The sequence below is a fragment of the Limanda limanda genome, chromosome 17 (assembly GCF_963576545.1).
Source record: "Limanda limanda chromosome 17, fLimLim1.1, whole genome shotgun sequence".
In the NCBI taxonomy this organism is placed as follows: domain Eukaryota; kingdom Metazoa; phylum Chordata; class Actinopteri; order Pleuronectiformes; family Pleuronectidae; genus Limanda; species Limanda limanda.
In genome coordinates, this window is record NC_083652.1 from 24322001 (window position 1) to 24335290 (window position 13290).

At 42.7% G+C, this 13290-nt stretch overlaps 2 protein-coding genes across 2 annotated transcripts in view; both read left to right on the top strand.

Moving 5' to 3' along the window:
• The window catches only part of rapgefl1 (Rap guanine nucleotide exchange factor (GEF)-like 1), a 17127-nt gene extending 15207 nt beyond the window's left edge, over positions 1–1920 (top strand). Inside the window, exons 13-16 of the mRNA XM_061090516.1 lie at positions 780–867; positions 1185–1249; positions 1612–1666; positions 1796–1920. Coding sequence (XP_060946499.1) covers positions 780–867; positions 1185–1249; positions 1612–1666; positions 1796–1920 — 333 coding nt within the window. The remainder of the gene's footprint in view (positions 1–779; positions 868–1184; positions 1250–1611; positions 1667–1795) is intronic.
• Positions 1921–10944: 9024 nt separating this feature from the next.
• Positions 10945–12742, top strand: LOC133023324 (nucleoside diphosphate kinase A-like). Its single transcript, XM_061090330.1, has 4 exons — positions 10945–11061; positions 11557–11658; positions 12055–12167; positions 12625–12742. The coding sequence occupies exons 1-4, from the start codon at positions 10945–10947 to the stop codon at positions 12740–12742; spliced, it is 450 nt and encodes a 149-aa protein (XP_060946313.1).
• The last annotated feature ends 548 nt before the right edge of the window (positions 12743–13290 follow it).

Sequence of the window (13290 nt, forward strand, 5' to 3'; positions counted from 1 at the left end):
TTTCAGTTGTTATATTCCAGAAATGTGTATGTCTGTGTAGATCTATAGATCTGAATATCTGTGTATATCTATAGAACTGTGTATATCTATATATCCTCCATATCTATAGATCTATAGATCTGTGTATATCTATAGATCTTTGTATATCTATAGATCTGTGTATATCTATAGCTCCGTGTATATCTATAGATCTGTGTATATCTATATATATAGATCTGTGTATATCTATAGATCCGTGTATATCTATAGATATATAGATCTGTGTATATCTATAGATCTGTGAATATCTATATATTTATAGATCTGTGTATATCTATAGATCTGTGTATTTCTATATATTTATAGATCTGTGTATATCTATAGATCTATAGATCTGGGCATATCTTTAGATATATAGATCTGTGTATATCTATAGATCCGTGTATATCTATAGATCTGTGTATATCTATATATCTATAGATCTGTGCATATCTATAGATCTATAGATCCGTGTATATCTATAGATCCGTGTATATCTATAGATCCGTGTATATCTATAGATCTGTGTATATCTATAGATCTGTGTATATCTATAGATATATAGATCTGTGTAGATCTATAGATCCGTGTATATCTATATATCTATAGATCTGTGTATATCTATAGATCTATAGATCTGTGTATATCTATAGATATATAGATCTGTGTATATCTATAGATCTGTGTATATCTATAGATCTATAGATCTGTGTATATCTCTAGATCTCCATGTAGGTTCTGACTGTCCCCCCCTCCTTCAGGATCCCTCCAGGAACCACAAGTCGTACAGAGACCTGATCACCGGCCTCCGACCTCCTCTGATCCCGTTCACACCTCTGCTGCTTAAAGGTACCAACACATGAGGTCACAGGTCACATGACCCCTCACCGCCACTGGTCACGTGCTGTAAACAGGAAGTAGATGGTCCGGTTGCTCAGCGGGGGGGAGCAGCACAGTCTCTTCACATTGATTCATATTTAACGATGATTCTTTTATCCGCAGATGGAAACGACTGATTCTATCCTTTATAGTTTTAATGGTTAATAATCTATCCTCGTTATGTTTACATGTTTTTTTGTTTTCATAAATTTTGTGGATTTGGATCAAACCACAGAAAAGAAACGTTGAATATTCCTGTTTCCTGCTGCTTGTCTCCGTCTCGTCAGATCTCACGTTTCTTCACGAAAGCTGTAAAACGTTTCACGGGGAACTCGTCAACTTTGAGAAGATGGTGAGTGATGTCACTTCCTGTCAAAGAGTTCGAATCACATGTTTCGTTCTCTGAAGATTTGACTTTTCGTCCTTCTGTGAATTTTAAGTGAGGCGAAGTTTTCAAGTCACAATTGATTAATTTGCACACGAAGTAATTTCTTTCTGTTTATCTCATGTTCGTTAATATTTGCTGACGTGACACCGACATTTTTTTCACATTTATCGACTATTTCATAAAAAACCTTTCATGAACCCGAGAGTAAAAACCGTTTCAAGCGTGAGAACTTTTCATGATTCAAGGTGAGTTTGTGTGATTGTGTCTCTCACTCTTCATCCTCCTCTTCCTCTTCATCCTCCTCTTCCTCTTCTCCTCGTCTTCAGCATAAAGTGGCAGAGATGGTGAGAATCATCCGACGCTACAGGAGCAGTCAGCTCGGTAACACACACACACACACACGCACACACACACACACACTCATATTCTCAAGCTTTGTCTCCCTCTGGTGGTGACACCGAGACGCTGCACCTCTGACTGAATGTTTTTGGGTTTTGTTGTTTCCTGTAGCCATGGATACAGAGACGTCCCCCTCGAACCTGCAGACGAAAGCGTACATCCGTCAGCTGCAGGTGATCGATAACCAGAACCTGCTGTTTGACATGTCCTGCAAACTGGAGCCTAAAGACACATAGAGACACATAGAGACATAGAGACACACAGAGACACGACGAGGACGTTTCCCCGTCTCGTGACAAACAAACTGAAAAAGTCACAATCTTCTCGTCCTCAAAAAGAAAACTCCTCCCCCACGACGTCTTCTTTTCTGTTTCCTGGTTTTTCTTGTTAGTTTTCTCCGGTCACTGAAAACCGCAGTGTCACACCTGTGTCGCTGACCTCTGACCTCTGACCTCTGACGAGTGGCTCCTGTCAGCCGCCATGTTCCTCGCAGAGCGGGTCCTGATCCTCCAGGAGTCAACTTCAGCAGCGACGGTGCGTTCACTGTCGTGTCTGTGCCGGACACACGGTGCGTTCAGGGGCTCAGGACGCTGTGGACGCTCTGGACGCTGAGGACGCTCTGGACACTGAGGACGCTCTGGACGCTCTGGACACTGAGGACGCTCGGGACGCTCGGGACGCTGTGGACGCTCTGGACGCTCTGGACGCCCGGGACGCTCTGGACGCTCTGGACGCTCAGGACGCTCTGGACGCTCGGGACGCTCAGGACGCTCTGGACGCAGGATGAGAGTAGATGCTGGTTTTCTACCAAACGTTGTTTCAGTCTTGAGACGTCGACTCTTCAGCTTTTGCTGCTTTCTGTTTGGAGACTTTAACGATGGAAACGAACTTCACACGTCTCCTGTGACGTTTATTATTACGATCATAAGTGTTTAAAGGACAATTCCACTGTTTCCATGTTTAACTTGTTTACTACAGAGCAAAGCTGCTCTGATTTCAATCCTCTGAACGAGTGGTTCCTTCCTTCCTGTGGTTCGTTCCTTCACGGCTTCAGAACCACGGACCAGAGGTCAAACGGGTTGAACTCAAATATTCTCTGTCTATTTAACGTCGTTTTTTGAAAAACTAAACTGTCTTTTTAGTCTTTTGACAAAGTGAAAGTGGTCGTGAGACGATTGGACTGATGAGGACGTGACAGCCAATCAGACGAGTTTACACGATGACGTCACAGATAAATACAAACGTACGTTAGAGTCGACGGGAAAACGTCGGCCGCATCCCAACGACCAGTCGGCTTTTAAAGGAGAGAACCCCTCCCCCTCCCGCCCGCTGCCCTCCCATTGGTCGATCCGCTGGTTGTGGGCGGGCGGGGGTGAACAGGAAGTGAAGCCGCAACAAAGCACTTTTGCAGAACCTCAGGTTTAGAGACACAGAGGTTGTGTTTACTCTGGATTCAGTTGTGTTGATGTGTTTGTGCAGCTGATCTCACGTCAGTCATATTTACTATAATAATACAAGTTGTTGTTTCTATGATGTGATCGTCTCCAGAGTCTGAGTCCAGAGTCTGAGTCCAGAGTCTGAGTCCAGAGTCTGAGTCTGAGTCTGAGTCCAGAGTCTGAGTCCAGAGTCTGAGTCCAGAGTCTGAGTCCAGAGTCTGAGTCCAGAGTCTGAGTCCAGAGTCTGAGTCCAGAGTCTGAGTCCTGAGTCTGAGTCCAGAGTCTGAGTCCAGAGTCTGAGTCCAGAGTCTGAGTCCAGAGTCTGAGTCCAGAGTCTGAGTCCAGAGTCTGAGTCCAGAGTCTGAGTCCAGAGTCTGAGTCCAGAGTCTGAGTCCAGAGTCTGAGTCCAGAGTCTGAGTCTGAGTCTGAGTCTGAGTCCAGAGTCTGAGTCCAGAGTCTGAGTCCAGAGTCTGAGTCCAGAGTCTGAGTCCAGAGTCTGAGTCCAGAGTCTGAGTCCAGAGTCTGAGTCTGAGTCCAGAGTCTGAGTCCAGAGTCTGAGTCCAGAGTCTGAGTCCAGCTCCGACTTTGTTTAATTTTGAATTATGAGCCACAGATCAAAAAGAAAAAGATTTATTTCGGGTGAAAGCAACATTTCGCAGATTTTAAAACTTATTTGTTAATAAGTTGTAATTTTATAACAATATTTTCAGATAAAGTTTACATTTTCAACAACACTTACTGTGTATGAAATGAAATGTTTTCATCTTATCTCTAATTTAAGAATTTAAAGTCAAATTAACATTCACGTTCATTTCTTCTCTGTGAATGAAAGTGATTTTATCTGACTCGTACCGGAGCCCAGAGACTCAGCTCCAGGTCACGTCCACGTGTCCTTCAGTCCCCGAGAGGACACGGATCCGTTGGGTTGGGACGTTGCTCTTCAGACCCGACTCACACAGGTCGGCCCCTGGACCTGGATCCTCCTCCTGTAACATAGATCCTGTGAGTAGAAGCTCCGGGAGTCGGATCCAGAAACCAGTCCACTGACGTTTGGTCTCAACAAATTAAAGTCACACTTGGTTTCATTATTTTTTACTTTGCTTTAAAACCAAGCTTTTATTTTGGTAGTTCCTCAGCTGTAACCACACCCACCTGTGATGTCACTGTTGAGTTCAAACCTCGGGACGGAAACGAACTGAAGTTCAAAGGGAAGTCGTCTGATTCTGGGAAACGAGCTGCAGCTCTTCTCCTCCTCGACAGAACCCGACGTTTGACACTGAGCCGCAAACACTTCTGTTCTCAAAGTAAAACTCTGAAATATTAAGTTCCACAGCAAAGAATTTCAGCTGAAACTAAAGTTCAAAGGTCGAGCTCGAGTTCCAACGAGCACCAACACACGTTCAGATCCTCGAAGCAGCAGGAAAACACGATGTCTCAGCGACGAGCGTGAATCTGTTGCATCGGAGAAACTGTTGGATATCCAGGTTCTGTCGGGGCGGAGACGTTTGGACAGAAGGCGTGACCCTGACCCTGACCCTAACCCAGCGGAGATGACCTCACCCAGTCTGCCGGTGGCTCCGCCTCTCAGGACCACTTCCTGGGCGTCGTGCGCCGGATCCTGGATCCAACCGGACGTTTCTAATCTCAATCTCGACCGAAGCTAAACCGACAAACCCTCCGGCTTCTCGGGCCAATCGCTGCCCTATGATTCTGCTAGGATCCATAATCCCAGGAGGCGGGGCGCCCCCCCCCCCCTGCACCTCTACGAGAAACACTGACAAAATACTACGTGTATATATATTGCAACTCCTGTAAATAGGCAAATACTAACGAAGACTCTATTTTATGTATGAGGAGAGAGAGCAGCGCTAACTCAAGGAGAAATATTTGATTTGGTGTTTTTTCATTTGTGTAAGAAGTTGACGACAGAACCATGACGATGAACTTTATGAACTTTATGAATTGTACAGCGACGTTTCTTCAGTTGTTTGTTCTGTTGTTTTCTATCTGAAGCTTGTTTCTGTTTCTTTCTGTACAGTAGTGGTTGTTTACAAATCTTAATTTCTGTTTACGTTCGACAGACGACCTGATTGGAGCAGATGTCGTATTATAAAATGTTCTGGACTGGTACAGCATGTTATTATTATTATTAATATTATTATTAAGGGCAAATCATATCTTAAGTTCCAGAAAATTAAGTTGAAATATTTTGAGAAGAGAGTTATTTCTTTTTGAGAAACGTGTGATTATAATAAAGTTATTTATTGAGTAAAATGTTATGAGAATAAAGTTTTAACTGAACTTGAAAAAAAGCAGATAATTTTGAATAAGGTCCCAACTTTCCTTTTATTACAAAGTGATATTATATTATTGGAAATATTTAAAAAAATTATGATTCTACAAATTCGTCATTTTGAGAACATTTTTATTTGATCAGGAAAAGGTTTCAGGAGGAAGTTTGACTTTATAGAGACATTTTATGATTTAGTTAAATGATTTTAGAGGCGAGGATTCACGTGTTTGTTCTACATGAAACAATCACATTTTTACAAAGAAAACCTAGTTAATTTTACAGAGTGAAAATTCAGTTTTGTATAAAAAGAAAGTTGCCATATGAGAGAAAACAAAAAATGTTCAGTATTAAATGATAATGACCCAAATGTTTATTCAAATTGAAATATTATACTCATAAAATTTCAGATTGTCCCACTTACACTCGTACAGTGAAACAATTTATTCTTAGTCTTGTGTTTGTCGTTTATAATTAAATAATATTACGACTTTTCTCCTAAAACTAAAACATGTTGAAAAAATTACTTTTTCCTAATTTCATAAGTAAAAAAACTGTTTTCATTACATGAGTTCTATTAATGCACTTTAAAGTATTGTGTTTATTCCTTGTCTGGTCATTCTGATTAAATAAATAATGATTTTTAAATAATGATGCCAGGTTCATCATTTAAACTCTAAAGTCGTTAAAGAGGAAACGTGAGGTGTTGATGAAGATCGATGGGAAACGTCTCGATGAGGCTGACCTCCGACCTCTGCTCCTCTGATGTCACATGACCGACTCACTAATAAAACCTCTGGACAATAACTGAGTCACGCGTTTGATTTTCACCGACACTTTTAAAAACGAGAAAGAATCACGTTCGAACATTTATTGCAGCATTACAACAGATTCTTCTTCTCTCTTTATAACGTCGGTAACATTCAGGAGTTTCTGTCTCAGTCTCTAATTTCAAGTCGTCTTCAAACAGCTGATGATCATCTAGTGAATTATGAACATTTAGAGTCAAACAGACCATAAAGCACCAGATGTGTTGGGGGGGGGGGATCCACAGTGTGATTGACAGCACCATCCAATGGGTGCAGGGGAAGGTGTAGGTGGCTGTGTCATCGAGTTCTCAGTCAGGCTCCACCCCCGACTCTACCATATATGGTTAGTTCTGGTTTAAAAACATGTAAATTGATGAACCAGTTACTTACAGTAGTGACTCAGAAACATGTGAAACATTTGTAAAGAACGTCCTCTACACGTCCTCTTGGCTCTTCGGCCTGCAGCGCCCCCTTCAGGGCAGAAGGTCAGAGATCATCAGAGACTGAAGGAGCTCTGGTTCTCATGCTGAGGTTCTCTCCTGGTTCCATTCAGCTATACTTAGTCTGATTTCTACAGTTTGCATAGTCACTCCGACCATGAGTGGGCGTGGTCGTGATCAAACAGACGTTAGGTTCATCAGGTCTGACCCTGGGGGGGGGGGGGTAACATTAGAGGCCTCCTGAACTCCAAGTGCACGGCAACATAAGATGGCTCTGCGTCTGGAGTGTGTGCGTAAGCAGCAGGAGCGTGTTTTCATTTCAGCTGATCAAGGCCGTTCATCCCCTCGGACGCCAGCGTGCAGCGGCATCAACCCCCCGGGACCGCCGGCGCTTTCCATCCCTGATTAGGACAAGGTTTATATTTAGGGACAGAATTTGGGGGAAGGGTGAAGGTTGGAGTTTCAGATTAGAGATGGAAACAGTGGAGAGAGAGAGAGAGAGAGTGTGTGAGAGAGAGAGAGTGTGTGTGTGATAGTGTGTGTTGGAGTGTGAGTGTGGATGTGTGTGTGTGTGAGAGTGTGTCAGTGATTGTGTGTGTGAGAGTGTGTGTGTGTGTGTTATATAACAGGGTCATGAACACACTTATATTAAACTTCACACCTGTTACTGATTCAAATCCTACTGAAACATTGTATAATATCTAGTTATAGATTGTTTAAAACAATGAGTTCAGTCATTAAACGATCTGTAGAAATATCTTTGTTTTCCTTATTTCATCATTGGATGATTTTTAAAATGTTAATTTACCGCGTTCCAGACATGTTCCTGACGTGTTCCTCACGTGTTCCTCACGCGTTCCTGACGTTTTCCTGACATGTTCCTGAAGTGTTCCTCACACGTTCCTGACATGTTCCTGATGTGTTCTTGACATGTTCCTCACGTGTTCCTGACGTGTTCCTCACGAGTTCCTGAAGTGTTCCTGGCATGTTCCTGACATGTTCCTGACGTGTTCCTCACGTGTTCCTGACGTGTTCCTCACACGTTCCTGACGTGTTCCTCACGCGTTCCTGACATGTTCCTGACGTGTTCCTCACGCGTTCCTGACATGTTCCTGACATGTTCCTGACGTGTTCCCGACATGTTCCTGACGTGTTCCCGACATGTTCCTGACGTGTTCCTCACGCGTTCCTGACGTTTTCCTGACATGTTCCTGATGTGTTCCTGACATGTTCCTGACGTGTTCCTGACGTGTTCCCGACGTGTTCCTCACGTGTTCCTGACATGTTCGTTACGTGTTCTTGACATGTTCCTCACGTGTTCCTGATGTGTTCCTCACGTATTCTTCACGTGATCCTGAGTGTTCCTGACGTGTTCCTGATGTGTTCCTGACATGTTCCTGACGTGTTCTTGACATGTTCCTCACGTGTTCCTGACGTGTTCCTCACGTATTCTTCACGTGATCCTGAGTGTTCCTGACGTGTTCCTGACATGTTCCTGATGTGTTCCTGACATGTTCCTGACGTGTTCCCGACGCGTTCCTCACGTGTTCCTGACGTGTTCTTGACATGTTCCTCACGTGTTCCTGATGTGTTCCTCACGTATTCTTCACGTGATCCTGAGTGTTCCTGACGTGTTCCTGATGTGTTCCTGGCGTGTTCCTGACATGTTCCTGACGTGTTCTTGACATGTTCCTCACGTGTTCTTCACGTGATCCTGAGTGTTCCCTACGTGTTCCTGACGTGTTCCCGACGTGTTCCTCGACAGGAGCAGATGAACTTGAACCTTCAGAGTTGAGCAGATGTTTCCTTCACAGATTCCAGGTCACTTGTAGAATCCACATGATGAAAGTGTCTGAAGATCAGTGTCACAGAAGATGAACTAACTTTGTTCTTTTTGTTCATCGTGTGTTGTTTGTTTATATTTATATTTCAATAAGTTTTGATCATAGTTGAACAGAATGTCGGTGAGGAGGGCGGGGCTTATTGACGATAAATCATCAGCTGCAGCTCTCTGATTGGATGACTGCGACAGCAATGCTTTGTGTGTGAGTGACTGACGCTGCAGGTCGGACGACAGCTGCCCCCCCCCCCCCCCCCCCCGCTGACAGACTGAAGCAGCAGCTGAGACTCTGCTGACGTGACAGACACACAACATGTGTGTGTTTCACGTGCACACTCACGTGCACGTGGGGAGACGAAGCTCCATCATGTCAACAGCTCCTCAGTTTAAACTTACTGACTGTTAATAAACATTCTCCACCTGCCAACTCAATACAGTGAAGGCCAAACTCTCTGCAGCGCCCCCTGGTGTCTGGCTGCAGTGTGACTCCTGAACCTCCTCCATGTTCTCAGATGGGACACGGACCAAATGCACACGTTCAATAAGTTGGCTTCATTTTTTTTTGATGTGAATAAATGGAGACGTGTCGTCTTCAACTAAAGTTCTGTGTTTGTATGTTTTTATATATTATTTAATTATTATTATTACTAATATTTATACATAATCCACAAACCAAACTGTAGAGTTAAATTAAACCTGACTCTTACATTAATTGAATAAAGCAACAGGATTACAGTTTTCATTATTCTAGGTTGTTGTGTGAGTGGAATCTGACAAACACAAAAAGTTATATTTGTAATAATAATGGCGGATCCTTTATGGCATCAGATAATGATGGTGGACCAGGACCGAGGTGGCAGCTGATGATGGATCCTAACTGAACAGATCAGTGGACAATGACTGTGGACGATAGTGGATCTGGTCTTGATGCTGGATCCTGATCTTGCTGCTGACCAGAGACTATGATGCAGCAGGACTTCTTCATATATAGTATTGAAGTTCTCCTTCAACATGTTTCCCCTCATCATTGCTGCTGAAACCTTTCTCCCGATGATGTTCTCCTCTACACATCTGTGTCACTTGTGTCCGTCCTGGGAGACGGATCCTCACATGTGTCTCTCTGAGGTTTCTACGTGTCTTCACCTGTTAAAAGGGTTTTTAGTAGTTTGTCCTGACTCTTGTTGAGGGTTAAGGACAGAGGATGTCTCACCATGTTAAAGCCCAATGAGACAAACTGTGATTGGTGAATATGGGCTATACAAATAAAATTTGTTTGATTGATTGATATTTTTGTTATAAAAATAGAGAAAGTTATGAAATATAAATTAGGACATTTTTTAAAGCGGGTGAGAAAGGTTTCAAAAAACTGAAACTAGATCCAAACACACACACACACCCACACACCCACACACCCACACACCCAATCACAGACACACACCCACACCCACACACCCACACACACTCCCCCCCCCCCCCACAGTAAACCCTTTAAATACAGCTCCACTTCAGTTGCTCGGCCTCGGTTTTCGTATCCCATCACCGGCAACACAAGTTCTCCTCAACTCCCAGAACCGAGGTAGATATGAACACACACACACACACAGACACACAAACAGACACACAAACACTCACACACACACACACACAGACACACACTGAACTCTGAGCTGTTTCATTAAAAACAGTTTTTTAACATAGTTTAATTCTACTGAAGTTTAATTATTTTACATGTTCAGTCTGTGCACGTGTTCCTTCAGTGACTTGTTGGACAGCTGCAGACAGACAGCTGTGTGTGTGTGTGTGTGTGTGTGTGTGTGTGTGTGTGTGTGTGTGTGTGTGTGTGTGTGTGTGTGTGTGTGTGTGTGTGTGAGCTCAGAATTTAAACATGAGAAAGAACTTTCACAGATGAATTTTAGTTGTAGTATTCACAATATTCCAAACTCGAATCCAACCAGTTGAGCTCAGAGTGTTGAGCTGTGGCCGTGCACTGATCCCTCTGGGCCACCGTACATCCTGGACGTCCCTGAGGGTCGAGGATGATCTGCTCCTCTCAGCTGGAATCCAGCCAGAGGCTCCATGAACACCCTCACTCAGATTAGCACCACGTGCACCACGTGCACGCCCAGGCTTTGTCCTGAGTTACGAGCAGGTGCTGGGTCGGAGTTCATTTCCTGTCTCATATTCACTTCTTCAGCAGAACGACGATATTTGATATCGTCTAGTGAAGAGGGTTTGAAATGTGAAGCTGCAGAAATGAGCAGAACAGTCAGAGATTTATTGATTTAAATATATATTATATATATTAACTTCTTCTATAACCATTTAATATCAACTTCCTTTTTAGAAATGTAGTTTTATTCTGATGTAAAAGTAACGTGACATCATGTCCTTGAGTCTGATTCTGTTTCTCTGTGTTTTCGTGTCTTCAGCCTCTTCAGCAGAAACATGGAACGTACTTTCATCGCCGTGAAGCCCGATGGCGTCCAGAGGGGCCTGTGTGGCGAGATCATCAAGCGCTTCGAGACCAGAGGCTTCAAGCTGGTGGCTGCCAAGTTCATGCAGGTAGATCGTCACCGCTTGATTTGATACTTTTCAAAAATTCAAGTTCCAAATTTGTTTGTGAAACTTTGACTTTATTCAGAAAACGGATTTTACATTTTATATCTTCGACATTTTCATTAAATTTTTCTGGTTTGAAACGCATGAGAAAAAACTTTTACACATCATCGTCTCTGAGGATCAGATCTGTGTGTGTCTGAGTGTGAGTGTGTCTGTGTGTCTGAGTGTGAGTGGGGGGGGTTGACAGGTGTTGAGTTGTTGAATGTTGCAGCGTCAGTGAAGGACTCACACTTATGTCACAGTGTCATTTTTCACAGCTGTGTGTGTGTGTGTGTGAGTGTGTGTGTGTGTGTGTGTGTGTCTGTGTGTGTGTTGTGTGGTTTAATAATACTCCACATGCACGGTCACCATGACACCCGAGGACGACAGGTTTTTGTGCGTTGGAACAGATCAAACAAAGAGTTGTGATCTTGATGGATTTGAATGTTGTGACTTCAGGCGTCTGAGGATCACATGAAGAAGCACTACCTGGACCTGAAGGACACGCCCTTCTACGCTGGACTCTGCAAATACATGTCCTCTGGACCCGTCTTCGCCATGGTAACACACAAGTCACACACACACACACACACACACACACACACACACACACACTGACACAGATCACATGACCTAACAGGCGACTCTGTTTCACTTTCACCTTGTTTCCTCACTTCTCTGAGGTTTCATGTAAGAAAATTAAAAACCACCATCTCTGAGGCTCCGCCCACACTGACACCTCTTAGTTTGAAAGCCTCACTATCAATCTACTTCCTGTTAACACGGTTATGATCATGTGATGTAAACAGGAAGCAGATTTGTGTTCACAATGTTTTTATATCATCAAATAACAATTCAATTAATTAATTAGAGCAAAACTCATCATTGAGATATTGAGCTGATAAACCGACCAATCAGCTTCCACCGTGACACGCCAGGTGTGTTGATGTGTTTCAGGTGTGGGAGGGGCAGAACATCGTGAAGCTGGCCAGGATGATGCTGGGAGAGACCAACCCAGCTGACTCCAAACCAGGAAGCATCCGAGGAGACCTGTGCATCAACATCGGCAGGTGAGAGACACACACACACACACACACACACACACACACACACACACACACACAAACACACACACAATATTGATATAACATAAACAGATTCATGACTTGTGAAACAACTCAAATGTTTGATGTCCAGACCCTTGAGATAATGTTTATTAGGATTTAGCGCTACACAAATAAAGTTGAATTGAATTTGAGTTATAAAGTTTATAATTCTAACTGACGACGGAAGTCAAAGCTTCAAACTCTGTGAATTTGGATTTTCTTCCATAAATATGATATTAACTCAATATTTTATCTTAAATCTATATTTGAAACTATATGTAAATGTTTACTTCTAGTTTTTGATTTTATTTATAATTGTGAGTTTTTAAATCTCATAATATCATTTTTTAAGTATTGTATTGAACTGTTGTGTTGACATGTTGTGTTGACATGTTGTGTTGACATGTTGGTGTCTCGTCAGGAACATCGTGCACGGCAGCGACACGGTGGACAACGCCAAGACGGAGATCGGCCTGTGGTTCAAGGCCGAGGAGTTCGTGGCCTACACGCCCTGCGCCCAGGCCTTCCTGTACGAGTAACCGGCCAATCAGCAACAAGGAACTCAACTGGACCCGCCCCTCACAGGCGCCCCCTGCAGTTGATCCTCTGACTTGGTTTCTATGTGGCACTTTAATAAAGTCTCATGTTGACAACAATAAAACGGGTCTGTCGTATAAGGGTATGAAATTATATATAACTTCATCAAATATGACATATCATGACTTTCACTTTATACTCTGAAGTATAAACTATACTATACTATACTTTATCACTGGATCTTCAGATATATATACACTTTCATAATATTTATTATTTCAAACACTATCAAACTTTTTGACTGACGATACCAGAACATTCTATGATGGTGACAAACTAAACAATTACATTTTTATAACATATGTTAATAAGACAGACATTATAAAACAATATAAATTTTTATATAAATACCAACACTACTTTCTATTGAAACAGATATTTTGATGAACTATATCACTGTGGCATTTTAAGGGCATATATAATGTATACTTTACAATATTAGAACATTTTATACGACGTACTATACTGAGACATTTACTTAACTTATTTA

What these genes read in the sequence shown, in the direction of transcription:
- LOC133023324 (XM_061090330.1), top strand. Translation starts at nt 10,945, where the DNA reads ATGGAACGTACTTTCATCGCCGTGAAGCCCGATGGCGTCCAGAGGGGC. An exon ending in CTGGACCCGTCTTCGCCATG is followed by an intron (nt 11,659 to 12,054) that starts GTAACACACAAG and finishes GATGTGTTTCAG; the next exon opens with GTGTGGGAGGGGCAGAACAT. An exon ending in CTGTGCATCAACATCGGCAG is followed by an intron (nt 12,168 to 12,624) that starts GTGAGAGACACA and finishes GTGTCTCGTCAG; the next exon opens with GAACATCGTGCACGGCAGCG.